The sequence below is a fragment of the Pleurodeles waltl genome, chromosome 5, assembly GCF_031143425.1.
Source record: "Pleurodeles waltl isolate 20211129_DDA chromosome 5, aPleWal1.hap1.20221129, whole genome shotgun sequence".
In the NCBI taxonomy this organism is placed as follows: Eukaryota; Metazoa; Chordata; class Amphibia; order Caudata; family Salamandridae; genus Pleurodeles; species Pleurodeles waltl.
In genome coordinates, this window is record NC_090444.1 from 362,954,316 (window position 1) to 362,975,086 (window position 20,771).

The window sequence follows — 20,771 nt, forward strand, 5'->3', positions numbered from 1 at the left end:
GCAGGTGCCGTCAGTACTCCATTTCCTTGCAAGTGGGTCATTTCACACAACAGTGGCCATGGCATCAGGGATGTCCCAGCCTATGTTTTCCAACGTGTTGTCCAGAGTGTTGTCTGCCCTGCTGAAACACGTGAGGAGCTACATCGTTTTCCCTCAGGTGGAGGATTTGGCTACAGTTAAAGGTGACTTCTATGCCCTGGGACATATCCCTAACATCATAGGTGCCATTGATGGGACCCATGTGGCTTTGGTCCCCCCCACAGGAGTGAACAGGTGTACAGGAACCGGAAGAGTTATCATTTGATGAATGTACAGATGGTATGTTTGGCAGACCAGTACATCTCGCAGGTAAATGCTATGTTCCCTGGCTCAGTGCATGATGCCTACATCCTGCGGAATAGCAGCATCCCATATGTGATGGATCAACTCCAGAGGCACCGTGTGTGGCTATTAGGGGACTCTGGTTACCCCAACCTGTCATGGCTATTGACCCCAGTGAGGAATCCCAGGACCAGGGCAGAGGAACGCTACAATGAGGCCATGGGTGGACTAGGAGGGTGATTGAACGCACCTTCGGCCTCCTGAAGGCCAGGTTCAGGTGCCTCCATATGACAGGTGGTTCCCTATTCTACTCACCAAAGAAGGTGTGCCAGATCATCATCGCCTGCTCTATGCTTCACAATCTTGCTTTGCGACGCCAGGTGCCTTTGCTGCAGGAGGATGGTCCAGATGACGGTGTTGTGGCAGCTGTGGACAGTGATGAGGAGGAAGCAGAGGAAGAAGACATTGATAACAGGGACTCTGTCATACAGCAATATTTCCAGTGACACACAGGTGAGAACAAATTTTTTTACTATTACACTTACTTTCACACTTCTACCTCTATCCTGTCTGTCAATTTGGAATAGTATATGCTAACTGAGTGGTACATTTCCATTACGGTTTCACAGGTGTGGTTACCAACGTGTGTCATCTGCTTGCATCCTTCATGGGCTTGTGATGTGTGACATAGGTATGTTGACATTACATTTTCGAATAGATTTTTTCATTGTCATAGCTAATACACATTTTATAAATTACAGACTGATTCCAGATTGTTTTGTGGTTCAAGGGTGTTTATTGAAGTGCTAAGTATTGGCGGTGGTGGCTAAATGGTGATGGGTGATGGTGGAGGAATGTCCATGGCAGAGTCCAGTCTATTAGTCTCACAGGTGCACTGCCCATATGGGCATAGGAATTGGAGCTGGGGCAGTTCCAATCTGGACAGGGTAACAAAGTGGGACAGTGGGATGACAATCAGGGTGGTCTCATTTCCTGGCAGGGGTCTTGCCATCTTCCTCCGTCCTGTTCCTGGATCTCAGGGACCGCTTGCGGGGTGGTTCTCCGTCTGCAGGGGGTGGGGTGATGGTGTGGTGGTCCTGTGGTGGGGCGTCCTGTCCACTAGCGCCGGCGGAGGTGGTGGGCAGTTCATCGTCCAGGCTAGTGTCAGGGGCCCCTTGGAGTGCCACGGTGTCCCTCATGGTCTTCGGTATATCCTTCAGCACCCCTACTATGGTGCCCAGGGCGGAGCTGATGGTTCTGAGCTCCTCCCTGAACCCCAAATACAGTTTGTCCTGCATGCGCTGGGTCTCCTGAAACTTGGCCAGGACCGTCGCCATCATCTCCTGGGAGTGGTGGTACGCTCCCATGATGGAGGAGAGGGCCTCGTGGAGAGTGGGTTCCCTGGGCCTGTCTGCCCCCTGTCGCACAGCAGCCCTCCCAGTTCCCCTGTGTTCATGTGCCTCCGTCCCCTGGACCGTGTGCCCACTGTCACTGCCCCCAGGTCCCTGTTGTTGGGGTGGTGGGTTATCCTGGGTTCCCTGTAGTGGTGGACACACAGCTGATTGACGTGTCCTGGGAACGGAGGTATGGGCCCGCTGGGTGGGTGCTGTGCTGGTGTTACCAGAGGGTGGAAGGTCAGTGTTGGGCTGTGCCTGTGCGAGGGGAACCGACTGTCCCGAGGCCCACGATGGTCCGGGCTGGTCATCTGGAACCAGTTGGCCAGAGCTGCTGTCATCACTGTGGCCCTCTTCTGTGGGTGGGGTAGAGATGTCTGGACCCTCCTGTCTGGTGACGTTAGGTAGTGATCCTGCAGGGGTATAAAAGCATGATTATTACATGTGTGTGTGTCATGGTATGCAATGGGTGGGTAAGCGTGTACCCCAGTGCTAGCTTTCCTGTGTGGGGACTTGTGTGATGATGGTTAGGGGTTGTTATGGTTATGTGCAGTGGGCATGCTTTAGTGATGGGTGTCCATGCTTTGTTGTGTCATGCAGGGCTTGGTGTTGGGATGTGTGGTTTGTGTTATTAGTACATTAGTGAGGAGTTGGATTGATAGGGGAGGTGGTGAGGATAGCATGCAGGTAGGGTGGTGGATATGATAGTTAAGATTAGACTTACCAGTGTCCATTCCTCCACCGACTCCTCCGAGGCCCTCTGGATGCATAATGGTCAAGACCTGCTCCTCCCATGTTGTTAGTTGTGGGGGAGGAGGTGGGGGTCGCCGCCAGTCCGCTGAATCGTGATGTTGTGCCTGGAGACCACGGAACACACCTTCCCCCGTAGGTCGTTTCACCTCTTCCTGATGTCCTCCCGATTTCTTGGGTGCTGTCCCACTGCGTTGACCCTGTCGACGATTCTTCGCCAAAGCTCCACCTTCCTAGCTATAGACGTGTGCTGCACCTGTGATCCAAATAGCTATGGCTCTACCCGTACGATTTCCTCCACCATAACCCTGAGCTCCTCCTCCGAAAACCTGGGGTGTCTTTGGCGTGCCATGGGGTGGTGTATGTGATGTGTGGGGTGGTGTATGTGGTGATGAGTGTGGTGATGTGTAGTGGTGTGTGGTGTTTTGTGCGTGGATGTTGTGTGGGTGATGGTGTTGTGTGCCTCTGTGTGGTGGGGTTGTCTATTGCTGTGCTCTCTCTGTCGCCTTCGTCTCTATTTTTTGGTCGTAGGGGTTTTTGGGTGATGTGGGTGTGTGTTTTATATTGTGTTGGGTGTGTGAGAGTGGTGTGTGTATGTGTATCAGGTGTGTGTATTTTGAATTGTCCAATGAGGCGGTGTTTTGGAGATGTGTGTGTATTTTGAGCGTGGCGGTGTGTACCGCCAATGGAATACCGCGGTTGAAAGACCGCCGCGTGGATTCGTGTGTCGTAATAGCATGGGCGTGTTTCTGTTGGCGTGACGGTGGAGGATTTTTTTTCGCCAGTTTATCACTGACCTTTGGTGTGGCGGAGTTGTGTGGGTGTCTGAATTTCGTCGGATTCCGAGATGTGGGTCATATTAGCTGGGGCGGAATTCCGCAGCCGCGGCGGTGTATTGGCGTCTTCTGCACGGCGTTAAGCGGCTTTTACCGGCGATGTTGTAATGACCCCCATTGTAATGGGGGGGTTCAACTTCAAGGTTCTATATCATACTAAGGAGCTTGAACCAATTATTTTAGTTTCCAAACTAACTAGAGTTCCTAGCACAATTGTTAAGTTCTATCCCAATATAATTTTCTAGTTCAGTGCTTGCAGTTTCCACACTTTACAGTGACCTAGCAGTAAGAAAAAAATGTGCAAGAATCAGTAGAGGTGCGAGTTCACTAATTGACTTGACTAAGAATAACAAAAGTGCCCAGCCACTTGACCAACCATTTATTGTCAGACGGAGGCATTAACACCAGCACTTTATCCCCTGTTATAAGCTCACGTAGCTTTGACTGTCTATCGTATCTGGTCTTTTGCCTGTTTGTGCTTTCTCCATATTCAATAAGATTTCCTCTCAGAGGTTTGAAATATTACTCTGTAGATTGGCTGCATAATCCAGCAGCTATGGTCCCTTGCCCTACTCCTGTTCCCAGTGTTCTGTCTCCATGTCAAGTAAAGTCTGGGGCTGTCGGTTGAAGACTAGCTTAAAGGGGGAAAAACCTGTGGAGCTTTAGGTATGTGTCCAGATGGCAGATAGAACTAGTGGTTGCTTTATGTCCCAATCCCGCCCACTATCTGAAGCTATGGTCTTAATCATCTGTTTGTACTTTTCCACTAGGCCAACCGTTTGGGGATGGTACACAAACGTCCAGAATTGTTTAATTCCAAGAATGCTGCAAACCTGCACCATTAGCTTAGACATGAAAGGGTCTGGCATGAGCTCCCTGGGAAACGCCATCATAGCAAAGAATTCAATCATGGCTCTCTCTATTGCGTGGTCATACTGGTCAAAGGTATTGTCTCCAGATATCTGGTGGCATAGTCCACAAGGACCAGAATATATTCATACCCTTTTGATGATGCTAATAATGGACCAACCAAATCCATTCCCACCCTGGAGAAAGGAACATCAGTAATAGGAAGGGGCCTTAACAGAGCCTTATGTATAGCAGATGGATATGAGCTGTGAGACTTTGTTCTGATCCCAGGTTATAATCCTGTACAATAAGCTTATTGTATCTTGAAATGGAGTCCTACCTGATCCTGTTCTTCTGTAGTATGATGTACCCAGGCATGAGTTAAGGTGTTATCTCCTTGTTGTGCAGCCTTGAAACTATGTTGGTTTTCCCACTTGCCATCTGTGGAGAAAAATACAAAGTGACCTTTGGTATCTCCTGTATATGCAAACATTTTCTTAATGTTACATTTTTCGGCTGTGGTCTTCTTCTGTTTGTCCTTACCCCCTCCTATCTCTTCTCCTTGGAACAGGGCTTTATCTAACCAGTTTGTCTCTCCTATAAAGTGGGGATAGTCTGGTCCTATAACTAGATCTTCCATTAGATTAGGAATCATCCTCACCTTTAGACTCTCAGCTTCTTCCTGCCACTGGATCTGGACCAGAGCTATGTGGTATAGTTTGCTATCTCCATATACACAAGTAATAATTACTTTCTCCTCATTTAACATCTAGCCAGATGTCACCTTGGTTTGTCGGGCCACCGAGAAATGACAACCAGAGTCAATCAGAAAGTTAACGGTATAGCCATTTAGTTCTGTTTGTTTTCTATAACCTTGTCGCGTAGGTTCTCATTATCCTAATGAGACTACTGGTTTCGGGTGGTAGAATCACCTGTACTGCAGGGGACTGAGTCTGATCCCGCACCATGTGACACCTGTGTGGCTGATCTGGGTTTTTTCTGGCTAACTAGCAGTGCCTCATCTCCACCCAAGAGCAGGGATGATTGGGGCAACTGGGCGCATGACATACATGACCCCTCAGGGGAATCGTGGTCACTCAGATCTCATCCGTTTTTTTTCTCAGTTACATTAGTCTCATATATGCAGGGACAATCAGAGGCAGAGTAAAGTTCAATAAGATTTTATTGAAGTAACTGCATCTTAGATAATAAAGCATGTATTGCAATAACTAGGATGATAAAGCACAATAAGATTAAAATTGTGACAAGGAGAGTAAAACACCAGAATAACGCTACCATACTGTCACTAAAGTTTATAGAGATAGTTCCTACCTAAGCTATGTGAGAGCACAGCATGGTACTCTCTAATTCTGCCTTTCTGGTTCCTCCTGGGAAGACATCATCCCTGCTCTTGGGTGGAGATGAGGCACTGCTAGTTAGCTGGAACAAACCCCGATTAGGCTGACAGGTGTCACACAGTACAGGTGATTCTGCTGCCCGAATCCAGTAGTCCCATTAGGATAATGAGAACCTACACGACAACCTCAAGGGCTGACTCCCATATACAAAACATGTTTTCTAGAATACCCTAGTTCCTTGGGCTCTGGGGAAGTTGCTTTTTAGGGACAAGTCCTTGCTAAGTGTCCCCTCTTCTCACATTGAAACACTGTAGAGCTTGACCCGAATTCCTTCTAATGGGTTTTGGTGGTGTTTTGTTCTCAGGCAGGGGACTGGGTAAGGCTTTCAGTGGAGAATTCCAGGTTGGAGTTGAGGGAGGTTGATTTCTCAGGCCACTTGTTTTAAAGTCAGGTGACCGATGATAGGCCCAAGCAAAGTCTATTGCCAGGAAAACAGTTATGTTTGGGTGCTGTCATATCCACGCTGTCATAGAGACAGAGAGAGCCTTAAGATACTGCTCCAGATAAATATTTCCTACCACCTCCTCTAGGTGGATGTAGAAGGTTTTAACCACCTAGTACCCAAGTCCTGAATGCAATAACACAGGGCCCTGAGATTATCATTAGGCCCTCATCTCTTCTTTCTGAACTCCATCATGTACAATTTGGTGTTATGCCCTGTCTTATCCAGGTGTCTGGTTGACACCTGTTCGGTATAAGTCAATAAGGGTGCTCAATGATGGACCACACACCAATTATAAATACAATTTAGCTTTACTAGAATTGCAGGTAAAATGTAAGCATTTAGCACATTAACAATAGTAGAATAAGAATAGCAATGAAAAGCATCTATTTATATATATATATATATATATATATATATATATATATATATATATATATATATATATATATATATATATATAGGCAAATAATTAATTGACAGATATGTTTTGATTAACTGTATACTAAAATGCATTGCACTACTATATTCAGGAAGCAGAATATGAATGAGTTGAATACTTCAGATAAGCTTTGATTTACTGCACACCAAAATGCATGTTTCAATTACTGCAGCAGGCTCTCACTACGATGTTCAGGAGGCAATATATAAACAAACTAAATACTTCTGATAAGCTTTGATTTACTGCACACCTAAATGCATGTTTCAGTTATTGCAGCAGTTCACACTAATAGGTTTAGAAAGCAAAATAAAAACGAGCTGAATACTTCAGGTTATAAACACAGTGCAGGCATACATAATCAGTCATAATAGTAGAGCAGAGAAACAAAGGTGTTTTATCCCTGTGTGGAAACTTAACTTAATCCACGACATGCTGGGGAGCCCTCTACCGCCTGCTTGGACCTCTCTCCCCCTCAAGCACCACGAGCAAACAGGGAGGCAGCGCTGGGCCATGGCAGCTTCCACAATTCCATCTGCAAGCTTCCAAATCCCTCACACACAGTTCAGTGCTTAAATAACTCGAAGCTTGGATTCTATCTCATTCTGGCATTTTCTAGCTAATGTTATCAGTACTTGGCTGCTCTGCTCCAGCATTTGTTTACATTCCATCTTCTCCCTGTACTCTCGTTCTCAAGGTTGAGACGGAGTCTTCTACACAAACAAGCGTGAAAATAATATCATGAACTTTTCCACGATGTTTGGGAGGGGGTTTCAACAGGCATTACGCTCATCTACGCTGCTCAAGCTAATTAACCCTTCGCGTTACAATGTCTTCCGCATCTTTCCCTAAATACTGAACATGCCCTAACCATTTCAGTCTAAATCTTTCTTATGTCCTCTGGTATTAGTAGCTTGGTAGGCCGTTTGGAACTCTTCAGAAAGTCGAGGGGCTAAATATTGTCCCAGTGCTCAGGAGGCCAGACAGCCAAAGTGGCCACTCTTTCAAAATTTGTAAAAATAAATCAGGGACCTCTCCAGTCTGCTTTTTGGTAAGACCGAACTTGGTACATTTGGGTGGACTTTCGCACTGACTATGGTGTCAGTAAGCTGGAGGTTGGCGGAGTCACATGCCTGTTGTGTATTAGACATCATAGCTGCTTGTGTTTTTACACAGTCTTTACATTTTCCCTGTCATGTTGGGCCATTTGGGATGTTACTCTACCGTGAGCTTCAAATGTCTCTGGCCCTCTGCCAATGCTTGACCATGTCCTTCATGGTAATGGGTTGAGTCATGTTGATGGCTATTAATGTGGTTATCCCACTTCTGACACCATTGTAATAGTTAGCCAGGCATGACATCAATTATAGATACAGAAAATAGTTGTTTTAATGGTTGATAAAGAAAATAAGGACAACCATCTGAAGGACACAGTTTCCCTCTTTTCAATAATGGGTTCTCAGTCTCTTGTATGGTAGGATGACTCGTTTGTGTCTGTATCCCTGAACAACGCACACCCTGGAGAAAATAATAGGAAATGGTCCTGTGAAAACTGTGGCTCGTCATTTGCTTATTATCCCTCCACTGTCACCCGTGCTAGTGGTGCATACCCAAAACATGCAGCTGTTGTTGTGACTCCCCCCATGAAGCTTTCACTTATTTTTCAAACTCTCAGTTTGAAACAACCAATCTCCTTTATCAGACTGATTCAAGAAACCCCCTTTTGGAACCCCACATCACCCAAAGATAAATTTGGCCACAGATAAAACAGTCACTTGCCTAGAACCACAGTCCTGAGACAGGACTGCAGCCGTTGGGAGCAAATCGCCTTTCTCGTTCGAGTCAGGACGCATCTACGCTGGCTTCTCCTCCTGCCTCGGATCCTCTGTCTGGTCTTCGTGTCCCTCCAGTTTCATCCGGTCTCCCTCTCAGGTGTTGTAAAGTCGGTGTTGCTGACAGTTTCTCCTGTGGTGGCACTATCTCTGCCTCCACCATCCCATCACTTGGGTTTCCTCCCTGTACTTACATTCTTGCGCCATTGTCCTCCTCCTATGCCCCCTTCTCTCCCTCCTTCTGTGGTCTCCGTAACACATGCCCACATTCTGGTTACGCCTTTCATATTCCTCCAGTCCTTTCCTCACGTTGACACATTATTTTATATCTACCTTCTGTAATTGTTGAGTCTTTCATGGCAACCATATTGGAATTCGCTGGTGCCGTGATTGCGTCTGTTCCACAGCTACTCTGCTTCTACTGAAGGCCATTAACTCTCCTTTCATCTCTGAACAGGTAGACTGGCTTCTGGGCGCTAGGAAGAAGCGGAACTCTCCAACAAGTGCACAGACTTCAAGTTATGTCCACTTACTTCTGGGAGGTTGGCTGAAAGGCTTATGCTAGCCGTGGATCACAGCAGCTCTCTAAGTACTCTCTACTCACTTCCTTGTTAAAGAAAAACACAGACCTGGAACAAAATATGGTAGCTTGCAACCTACCTTTAAACTGTTTTTCCAGAAAGGGGATGTTAACCCACTGTCACAAAGTCCCGTAACTGGTTGGTTTTGGGTGCTTTCTTTTCAAAATTCATTTTGTCACCTTGTTAGATGGCGCATTTAAAAACAAACTCAGCCTGGAATTAATTAATTCTCTCAAGCGAACTGGGGAACGAGCACTGATAAGGGCATAGAATGGACTGCCCATAACACTTTAATAAGAGGGTTCATCATAGGGAAAGCGATCAGAATTAGGCAAGTGCTAGAACTAGAACTTCAGGCTAAAGAAAACAGATTGAGAGAAAAAGAAGCCTGTAAAACTGTAGGTACCATGGATGCAAGAAAAAAACGGAAGGAGATTTGAGAAGATGTATTAAAGTTAGTGGCTACACTAGAAATACACTTACTTAAGTAGTATAGACAGTGGCATCAGAGAGAGGGAAAAATACCTTGTAAATGCTGTTATCGTTGCTAAAAGAGAAGAACCATACACAGCAGTATTAGCATTACAAGACACATGAGGAAGGCTGGTGTGTATGCATACTCAAGAAGGGAGAAACAAAATATCTTTTGAGTATCTCAAGGAGCTGTATAGAACAATGCTGCACCAAATGATGGGGAAGTAGTGAACTGTGAACAGCACAAACCTAAGCAAATTTAAAACTGATCAGAAGATGGGCCTAATTAAGTCTGACAAAAACAAGATATTGCAAGCTATAGAAGATTTAGCTAATGCACCAGAAGGTGATGGTTTACTAGCAGAGATAATCCAAAATACGGGGACATCATGGAAGAAAAACTAGTGGAGATTATAACCGAAGTTACAGAGGTAGGGTACATACCTGAAATTCTGAGGGAATCAATATTAGCGATGATTCCCTAAAATAGGTGGGAAGTGCACAGACTGTAAAGCATACAACATTTTTCAATGTTGCATAAATATAAAAAGATACTCTGCAAAGTGTTAGCAAACAGACTCAGATTACACATTGCTGATATTCTACAGTGACCGATGTGGTTGTATGCCACAAAGGAACACAGAACAGAACCTCCATGTGTTCTGGCATCACTAGATGCTGAAAAAGCTTTCATCACCGTGGGCTGGCACACACTTGTTTAAGGTTTTAGCTATTTTGGACTGCAGTTTATATAGCAAGTCAAAATTACTGTCTAGAGAGTGTGGTCTGTTTATCTATCTATCTATCTACCTCTGTCTCTTCCTATAGTTCACAACTCACTCCCGAAGGAGTATCTCAGCGCACAGCTGGTCTGGCAAGTAAGACACCCTAAAACAGCCAAGTTTTTAGCATCTTTTTAAAATCTCTAATATCAGAGTCAATACGGATATTAAGAGGAAGTTTATTCTAGTACTAGGGAGCTGTATATGAAAAAGATCTGCCACTGAATCTGGAGGTAGGAATATGTGAGATCAGCAAAAGCACTTTGTTAGAGGACCTTAACTGTCTGGAGGGCTGGTGGTGACTTAAGTGTAAATGGAAATAGACAGGAAGGACATTATAAAGTTCCTTATGTGTCAGCTAGCAAAGTTTAAAGACAGCTCACTTTCTGAGGTGTAGCCATTGTAGTTGCATTAAAATGGGTGTGGAAGATGGCCAAGCTGGTAAATTGCAGATCAACCGAGCGGCTGTAGTCTGCACCACCTGCAACTTGGATAGTAAGATATCAATTGCTGCTACCAGTAAGGCATTCCCATGGTTTAAATAGACTGACTATGAGAGCCTGGACAGTAGTTTTTCTGGAGGTGTCCTGGAGCCAAGGGAAAACTTTTTTCAAAGCCTCACTGTAGCGAAACATAAACTGCTTATGGCATTTACTTGATGCTTCATAGACAAGAATTAGTTGAGTTTTATTCCAAGATTTTTCACCATCTGCACAGGTGGTGGGCCAAGTTCTGGAGGTCAGGAGTCCGCTGACCATAAAGATGTAGCTTTGCCAAATAACATGAACTCAGTTTTCTCGCTGTTCAGTTGGAGACAGTTCCTATTCATCCAGACAGCAATTTCTCTCATGCAACCTGCAAAATTGTCCTCACTTTGTCGGGAATAGGACCAAATGAGATGAGGAACTGAGCGTCATCTGCATATGACACGACCTCCACACTGCACGATCTCACAATCTGAGCTAGCAGCCCTACATAGATATTGAAAAAAGTAGGGCTCAAACGTGATCCTTGAGGGACCTCATGGTTAGCATGTATTGTTCTTGCATCAAGGGGGCCAACACAAATATTTTGTGTACAAGAAGTCCCTGTGCCAGTGTAGCACTGTACAGTGGAGACCTGCCTCATGCAATTTGCAGATTAGAATGGAATGGGAGACTTTGCTAAAGACCGCAACAAGATCTAATAATGCTAACATATGACGGGTGTTCCTGCATCTAAAGAGGCCCTGATGTTGTCAGTGATTGCTAATAATGCAGTCTCAGTATTTTGCAGCTCTCTAAAGCCCGATTGAGAGGGGTCAAGGTTTTTAATCACTAATGTGGTGGTCAAAGGCCTACGCCAACTAGGCAGAGACATTAGACAGGATTGCCCCCTATCATCCTTGTTGTTTGCTACTCTTTCTACCACATGGCATCACAAGGGAACCAGAGGATCATATAGTTTCACTATATGTAGACAACTTTCTAGTGTATTTGCACAACACTGAGGCATCACTTTGTGTACTGCTGGACTGCTATGAACAGTTTGGAAGTGTCTCTGTTATCCATTTAACTCGAAAGAATTAATACTATTTCTGCTTAAACATAGCAGTCATAAGTTGAAACTGGGTGAAACAGATAGCATTAGTAATACAATGACAAGTGGAACTATTTCTGTACCTTGAAATACACATGGAGCTAGAGGAGATGACAAACAAGATGTATACTGCACATTGAGAGAGTAATTGTTGGAAATCTGTGTGGCAACCCTGGATTTTTTGCCTTTTGCTGGACTGTTTTTGCTGGCTTTAGAGCTCTGCACTTTTGTTAATTTTTTCAGGGTTTATATTCTGTGCAGTAACAGTGACAGCTAACATTCCTTCCATGTTTGATTCTACATATGCAGGCTGAATTAACATGATGACAGTTCAAACAATTTTTGTGTGATGTGCAGAAGTCTGTTTACTAATGCGTTTTAGTTATGCCACTTTTTCCTGCTACAGCACCAACCTAGACAAGCTAATGCCATCTCCGTCACTCACTCCTGCTTCCCCCTCTTCATACATGTTCTCCCCACTGTTATGATTACAATGCTTTTGATTAACTTTTCCCTCTGTCGTATGGCTTGTTGCACATTAAGATCCCTTCCACTGCTTTCCGTTGTCAATACTAGTCCATTTGCTGAAAGTTTAACTATTTCATATTAGTTAGAACATCTCCGGATGGTATTAGCATACAGGGTGCTGAACGCATTTCTCATAAATGGGATAGTGCTTATGTTTTAAGGTAATGATTTGTATTTTTATTGTGTTGTAAAGAAATTATACTTTTGCTCACGCCATGATGATTTTGCAGTTTTCCTAATTTTTCATGCAAGAACTGCGTATACAAACCCCTTGATTTTATGGGTGAGTCAGAAGACGTTCCTGTTCTACTAGAGATGCTGTCCAACATCCTTTTGATTTTGCTGCTAATTTGGGACTTAGAATAGTTTCTGATTTTGCATAAGTTGTATAACTTTGCTTTTATGACTGACTCTGTACTGCCTATTTTTGAATTTTGTAATTAAAACCCTTTAACTTTGTATTGACCTTGAACTCAGTTATGTTGCGGGGCCCATTACTTACTTGAACATTTGTTGTGGTAATTGATGTTTAGGTGGTGCCTTAACAAGGATTTCAATCTGTGGGAGAACCGGATGAGGAAAATGTTATGGTGTCTAAATTTTGGGGTGTCCACGTTTTTGGCATCTGGTTTTGCTCCAACACTGCTGCTAACCAGTAGAGTTCTATACTCCCCCTTTAAACGTAGTTGAACTGCATACTTCTGATTAACATATGGCAGTCAATGTTACTGAAATCATGCTGATTAGAGTTTTATTCAAATCGTTTACATGGCTTACTGTACTCTTTTTCCTAATACCCTTTCATGAAGCATACCTCGAGGAGTAGTTCTCTCCGTTTGCACAGTCTTACACATTGAGTACATATGTGCACAAAATATGTTGAAATGGAATTTAAATCTACACATCTACAGCCAATGTAAACAATTTAATTTACTTCCATCCATTTCGTAGTCTGCCTTTTTGTCATGTCCCTGACATATGAAGGAGGTTGGAATTGTTTGGCAGCAAGGTACAGATTGATATGAGAGTGTGGAAACTTTGGATAACATATGCTGAGTATTGCCATTTTATAAAGGAAACCCCCATCCTGGTTGAGACCAAAGGCACACTGAAAATGTTTAATGCCACAAGAAATTAAGGCAATCTTTAAAGTTTTTAAACATTTCAGGGGGACACTTTAAGAACTGCTTATAAACCTTAGCAGATTGCTTCTCAGTCCTCAAAAGAAATTACCAAATTCAGTTTGATTGGGTCGAAATTAAAAGTGTACCACAGGTAAGCAATTGCATATATGATATTGTATTGTAATAGTATTTATATAGTGCTTAAGACCCCTGACGAGGTGTCGAATCGCTTTTCGGCAAGTAGCATGCTACTCCGGAGCCCGAGAGAAATTAGTGGTGGATTAGTATAGGGAAATATTAGTACAGTTTTAGTATTATTATGAGTTAATTTGAGCAGAGGATATGTGAGTTTGTTAGTTGAGTTGACTAGAGTAATGGAGGGATGGAGGAGGGAAGAATCCAGAAGTGTTAACTGGGAATTTATAGCAATAGGATGAGGCTTGGGAAGAGTAAAGGAGAGATAGAGGAGGGAAGAGTCTGTGGAAAGGGTTAGGGAGATCATAGTAGCGGAGGGGTTTTGGGTGAGTCAAAGGTGAGATAAATGAGGGGAAATTTAGCGTGTTGTTTGGGAGATCATGGCAATAAACTGAGATTTGGGTGAGCTAGATGTGGAAGACCAGGGAAGAGCTTAGGAAGGGTTATTTTGGAAATTAAAGTAGTAGAATGATTTTGGGATGAGTCAGAGTGGGGTTGGGGGATAGATTAATAGAGGCATGACATATGGTGATGAGTGGACAAAGTAAAGCTTACAAGAGAGTACATTATTATTATTATTTATTTATTTATTTATAATGTTTTATATATATATATATATATATATATATATATATATATATATACACATTTTGTAATCATTCGTTTTATTTTTCTTAAATTTATTTATTGATTTTTGTTTTTTTACTTTAATGTACTTATTGTTAATTTGAATTTTATTTATATGTTTTATTTTATTTATTTTTAATACATTGTTTCTCTAGTACAGTAGGAGTAGAGAAATAAATAGATATGTAAATACATAGTAAGAGAATATATGTTCAAGGAATATAATAATGGGTATAATGATATGAGAAGAAAAGTAGTATTGTATAAACACAGACTTTCAAGATTTGTAATATTTGAAGTAAATTAATAAGTGTACTTTTCTAACATTTATTTATTTTTCCTCAAGTTTTGAACAGCGAAATGCTTATGATAATAAAACATTTGATCAGTGTGATATAAAAACAAGGGCAGTGATTCATAAGTATCTAATATAACAACGTATCTAGGAGCTATGCAATGGCTTATGAACATGTTAAGTATAGAATAACATATACATACATATGTATATACATACACACACATATATATATGTTTAGAGTGACGCATACATTATGCAAAAAACAAGAGAGAACTCTGGGTAGTTTCCAAATTATGGCTCTCCACCTTAATTTGGGAACTACCCAGAGTTCTCTCTTGTGTTTTGCATGTATATATTATATATTTAACCATGAGTAAGTATACATTTGTTAAACAGGTTTAAAGAGTATGTGTGTAATTTATTGGTATGACATAGTAGCAATACATATTTCCTAAAGAAATATACATATCTAGAAAATACACATAATCAGATTAAAACTATTTATCAACACAGACACATGCAGTCCATTGCTGTTTGAATATGGTGGTTATGAAGGACAGAGCCAACTCCTGAGTAGTCTTCTGAAGACAAGTTAGTTACCCATGGATCTTATATTTGGGGGTAATGAATTCCATAGTTTGGCTGCTTGAACGGAGAAGGATGTACCACCTATCGTCTTTGTCTTGTATGTTGGTGTTCTAAGGCGAGGTGACAGTCTTGAGCAGAGGTTTCTTTGTCGAATGTATTTAGTTATTTTGTTTCTGATTAAAAGCGGTCCTTTTCCATGGATAGTTTTGTGGGTGATACAAAGCTGCTTGAAGGTGGATCTTCTGGCAATGGGTAACCAGTGTAGTGCTCTCAAGACAGAGGAGATGTGGGCTTGTGGCTTTACATGTAATAGTAGCCTGGCAGCTGAGTTCTGAATATGTTGTAGTTTTTTTCATAATAGATAGAGATGATCCATGGTAGAGGCCATTGACATAATCCAGTTTGGATAGTACAAGAGAGATAGTAGCCTGCCCCTTGTGTGGAAATCCGATGTGGGGGAAGATGCGTCGCAGAGTCTTCAAGTTGAATTTGTCCACTTGGGTATTCATTGTTAACTTGGAATCCATGGTAATTCCAAGGTTTTTAACTTCCTCTGATAATTTAGGAGGTGGTCTCAGATCATCTGGCCAGGCGCACAGTGGGTCATAATGTTTCCAGTCACCACATGTGAGTATTTCCGTTTTGGACGCATTTAGTTTGAAATGGCTCCACATCATCCACTGATCAAAGGCCCTGAGGCAACTGAAGATTTGTCAGTTTTCAATGTATTTGGGGCATTCCAGTTTAAGTAGTATTTGAGGTGTCATCTGCATAGTTGTAGCATGTGAGTTGAAAATCATTGATCAGTTCTGATAATTATATCATGTAGATGTTGAAAAGCAAAGGTGAGATGATTGATCCTTAGGGGACCCCTGCTTTTGTGAGGTAGGGTTTGGACGAGAAGGGGGGAGAATAGATTATGTTAGTTTTGTTTTGAAGGTAGGATGCAATCCAGTAGAGAGCAGTCTCTTCTATGCCGGCGTCGTGGAGTCTTTGAATTAGAGTGTCATCTTCAACCATATCAAAGGCAGCAGAGAGGTCCAAGAGAAGTAGAAGTAGTGCAGCAACTCCATTGCGGCCGACTATGTTTTTAAGATCATCCCAGATTCTTTCAGCTATTTCCTTGTTTAGTGGTAAAACGTGATTTGGAGGGGACCCTATTAGATAGTGTGTGCACAGTATTGCAACTCGAAGAGTTATGAGATATGTGAAATATTCACTTTTTTTTTAGTTCTGTATGCCAATAATGCCCTCATTAGGAGTCTATCAGAGTGAAATTACTTCACGGAATTCCTCTCTGCCTGATTCCAAGTGGATTGGTTTTCCCATACCCAGTTTTCTGGATAAACTTACATAGAGAGTTGTTAGACCTGATAGCATTAGGGTGGTCTTCCCCCAATTTCTTTGCCTGCCTCGCTTCATTTTTCTGACTTTGTTTTTTCTGGTTTTAGGATTTTGTGCACTTTGCCACTGCTGTTGAGTGCTAAAGTGTGTGTGCTCTCTCCCCTAGACATGGTAACATTGGCTTAACCCCAATTGCCATACTTCCATTTTCTCATAAGTCCCTAGAAAAGTGCACTACAAGTGCTCTGGACCTGCAAATTAAATGCTTCTAGTGGGCCTGTAGCACTTATTATGCCACCGACTTAAGTCGCCCTCTAAACACGACTCAGCCCTGCCATTGCAGAGCCTGAATGTGCAGCTTACCCTGCCACCTCGACCTGGCAAGAGAAACCTTTTGCCAGGCCTTAACCTTCCCATTTTATACATATAAGTCACCCCTAAGGTAGGCCTTCAACAACCCAGATGACACAGTGTGATGCATTTAAATGGTAGGTCATGTAGTTTTATATGTCCTGGTAGTGAAAAACTGCCAAAGTCCTTTTTCACTACTGCAAGGCCTTTCCCTCCTATAGGCTATCACTGGGATTCATTTAGCACATCTTGCAAATGTAATTCACAGCCTGGAAAATATAAGTTTGTTGAGTTTGGTGTCACCAGACTCACAATTTATAATCTCAGTTTATGGTGAAGTTGGATTTTATAAAGTTTAGCCAATGCCACTTTTGGAAAGTTAGCATTTACTTGCTGTAGTCATCTTGTGCCTTCTGTCTGCCTCTGGTCAGTCTGTGCTGGGTTACATCTGGGCTTTATGTATTCCCTTTAGATAGCCAGACACAAAGGGAACCAGGGTGTGACTGCATGCATCTCCTGGGAGGATGGGAGGGAAGGGCTGGGCCTAGCGTCACACTTACACATGAACAGGCTGTGTCTGCACACACAAAGGGCTAATTACCACCCCGTAGTGTGTTTGGAGCCAGGGTAGGAAGAGTGGATCTTGGGGCACTTCAAAGCTTTCTTTGAAGTCCCCCTGAAATCAGTCTTTCCCTACAGACAAGCCATATGCCATACCAGTGGACTTCACAATTCATTTTCCTACCTTTGTAGGCAGGAAGTTGTGAAAGTGAATGGACTATACTGAAGGTGTATTCTGAAAGTGACTTTAACTTGCATGCTTATTGTATTTCCTCTGCAGCGTTTTCTTACTAATATTGAGTTATCCAAATTGTGCGCCCGTAAGAGACAATTTTGAGAAACTTGATTTTTTTTATTTTATTCATTGTATTATAGAGCACACTGTCACCTAACAGGTACCCTGGCACTCACCTCTCATGAATGATGCTGCTGTTGAATAGCTTGAGCAATTACTCCTGGTTACATGGGAATAGCCACGTTTTTAGTGTTTTCCTGAAATGCATTAAATCAGTTTTTCTCAGTGAGTCAGGTAATTTGTTCTAAAGCTGAGCTGCCTTGACTGAGAATACTCGCCATTCCCTTCTTAATTTCCAGAAATCGGGAAGACACAGAAGATTTGTGGCCGCTGATCGTAGGTTCCTCATAGGTATATGTATTTTTAGTTTCTTTTGCAGTGGTGTAGGGCCTTTACCCTGAATCACCTTAAAAACTATACAAAGTGATTTAAATGCTGTCCTTTGTTTTATCGGTCTTTAGTGAAGTTCTCTCAGGGGGGTGGAGGAGGGTAACATTTTTGGTCTGTTAAATGCTGTTTTTGCGGCTGCTGCTTGTACTCTGTCCAATCTTTTTGTTAAGTGGTCTGTATTTGTAGCAGCAGAGCATTGCAACTATCGAGAATGCTTAGTATAGTACTCTGCACTATTAGTGTTCTAGTCTGAATGGGTAAGATCGGCAGAAGTTTCCTTAGGTTCCGAAGAAGTGCAAAGCGGAGTGCTGCGAGTTTTTGACATGGCTCTCCATGGATACAATGACAGTGTTTGCTATATCTCCTTGATACAAAATAGAAACCACATTTTTAACCCATATTATGTTTGGCGCAGGTTCGCCTTTTCTAGCAAGTGAGGATGGTGTTCTTGGAGGGGTGATTGTCCTTCGATCTTGCAAGTGTTTAACGGACCAAGAATCCTCATCAGACAAGCAGGCCCTTTTAGGTAAGTAGTTTAGGTTTTCTGTTTCTTTAAATTTTAGCAGATTATTTTCATGTCACACAATATAGCCAGATAATATAGAATGTTCTTGTGAGTGCGATTAGTAAGCAAAATATGGAATAACCGCAGGAGTATTGTGGCAGAAGTGTAACAGTGTTGTAACACTTCCCCTTGTTTCAGTGCACTAATGGTTGTTGTAACTGCAATCTTTTACACGGTGTGCAGAATCAACCCCTTGACATGTTGACATGAGCTGCCTAAACCAGACTCCATGGTATGTGCATAAATTGCAGCACCAGCTCACAAACAAAACAGAAGTTATGTAACGCAGTTTGTTTAAAAAAATATTTTATTGAGTTTTCACAATTATACAACCATAACCTGTGACAAAGAGAGAGGCAGATGAATATGATATCTAACAGGAGATAAGGACAATATGATCGTACAGGTGTTAAGTAGTTCAAAAGAGTCACTGTGCTTCTAAAAGATTCAACGAATAGTAGTGTCCACATCGTACTTTTAAGCAAGAATGAAAGTAATTTATCATGTATACGCAACTGATGAGAGGCAATGAACTGGAGCAAGTGGTGGGCAGTGTTACATACAAAATGGGAAGTGTAGTACAGGTGGAACGGTGGAGGCAGGTGGGTGGGCCAGAGGTAGCCGTGATAATTGTGTGGGTGTGGGCAGTAGAGTTGTGTAGAAGGATAATGGTGGGGAATTCCACTGCTGAGGAAATGGTTGTGATGTGCCTAGAGGTGGTTTGACGTGCTTATGGGGGAGATCATCGGGTGTTACCTCCTGTTGGAAAGACAGGGAAGTGGGCCAAGATAATCTTACCCAAGCAGATTCGAGATGTTGGTTTGGAGTTCGGTAGAGGAGTATAAACCAGAAGCCGAGGCCCAATCCCAATTTGTGCGAGTACAGTGAAAAGATAGTGCCATTTGAGGGTGTCATTTGCCTTCTCAGATGAGCTTGGAGAGAATTTGGGCATATCTATCAGCTAGAATCTTGACCAGGATAGCTATAGGTCTGTAGGATATTTGTTCTGTGGTAATTGTGTCTGGTTTGGTTAGGGAGACTAAAAGGGACTCCCGGAGTGAGGGAGGAAGTTTGCTTGCGCTTAATGCAGCTTCGTACTTTTTTGCAAGACAGGGTGCCACGGCAGATGAGATGATACAGTAATATTTAAGTAGCAGACCGTCCAGGCCCGGTGTTTTATTCTGGGATAGGTCGCTGATCGCCTGTGCTGTGTCAGTAGATGTTATTGTGGTGTCAAGAGAGTATCTAGTAGGGGCCTAGATGCTCAGGACGGGGATATCGGCCAGAAAGGCCATTGAATGGTCCACTGAAGCTTCTAATGGAGCTTGGTAAATGGAAGAGTAAAATCATAAAAGGCCTGCAAGATGTTGTTTTGGGTACGGACGGTAACGCTGGTAACAGTAGTCACTTTGGTGATGGGGCAGGCGGGGGATTTCATGTACGGCAAGCAAACTCAAGAGTCTGCCAAATTTATTAGCCTCCCTATCAAAGTTTGTCGCATGGGCTGTAATGTTATAGTGGTGATGGCGGTATAGAAGGCCTACGTAGGAAGTTTTTACTTCTGCTAAATGGGGATGTTGGGTGGGGTCATTGTTCGCTCCCTTACTCAGTTTAGCCAAGGTATCCTCAGCGGCTGCAATTTCCCTTTCTAGGGTCCTACAGCCCCCCATTACCTGTTGAATACAGATCCCTCTTGTTGCCACTTTAAAAACGACCCACTCTAGTGTCCTGGTGGAGGACTTGTTGAGGTTTTCAGAGAAGTGAAGGCGAATACAGTTTCCCTGCTCCACACGGAATACCGGGTCCTCCAGGCAATCATGCAGAAGCTTCCACATGAGAGTTGGAGAGTGTGGGACTACCCATCTAAGGTCCATACCGTGGACACCATCATCAGAGATCACGCAACCCAGGTAATCCGAGTGTTGGACTAAGAGCACCAGGAGTGTGAAATTGAGGAAACGGTTGCGTCGTACATGCAGGTTATGGGATATGAAATGTAAGGAGTAAAGCCGGGACCCAGGGTTTTGCGACTGCCATTCATCCATGAGTGACCAATGACGTGTCCAGTTTCAGAATCGGTCGTCTGTGTGTGCAGAGGAGAGTGGGGAAGAAGGGTGTAGTATGAGTCCCAGATGAGATCAAGTACACAGTTGTAGTCTCCTTTCAGTATCCAGGGTAATGTGGTTCTGTGAGCAAGGTCCGTCAAGGG

The 20,771-nt window shown here is 43.1% G+C and overlaps 1 protein-coding gene across 2 annotated transcripts in view; it reads left to right on the top strand.

Moving 5' to 3' along the window:
- The window catches only part of TASP1 (taspase 1), a 628,686-nt gene that overhangs the window by 475,650 nt on the left and 132,265 nt on the right, over positions 1–20,771 (top strand). For both annotated transcript variants that reach the window (XM_069234107.1, XM_069234108.1), the window contains one exon: positions 18,413–18,523. In XM_069234107.1, coding sequence (XP_069090208.1) covers positions 18,413–18,523 — 111 coding nt within the window. The remainder of the gene's footprint in view (positions 1–18,412; positions 18,524–20,771) is intronic.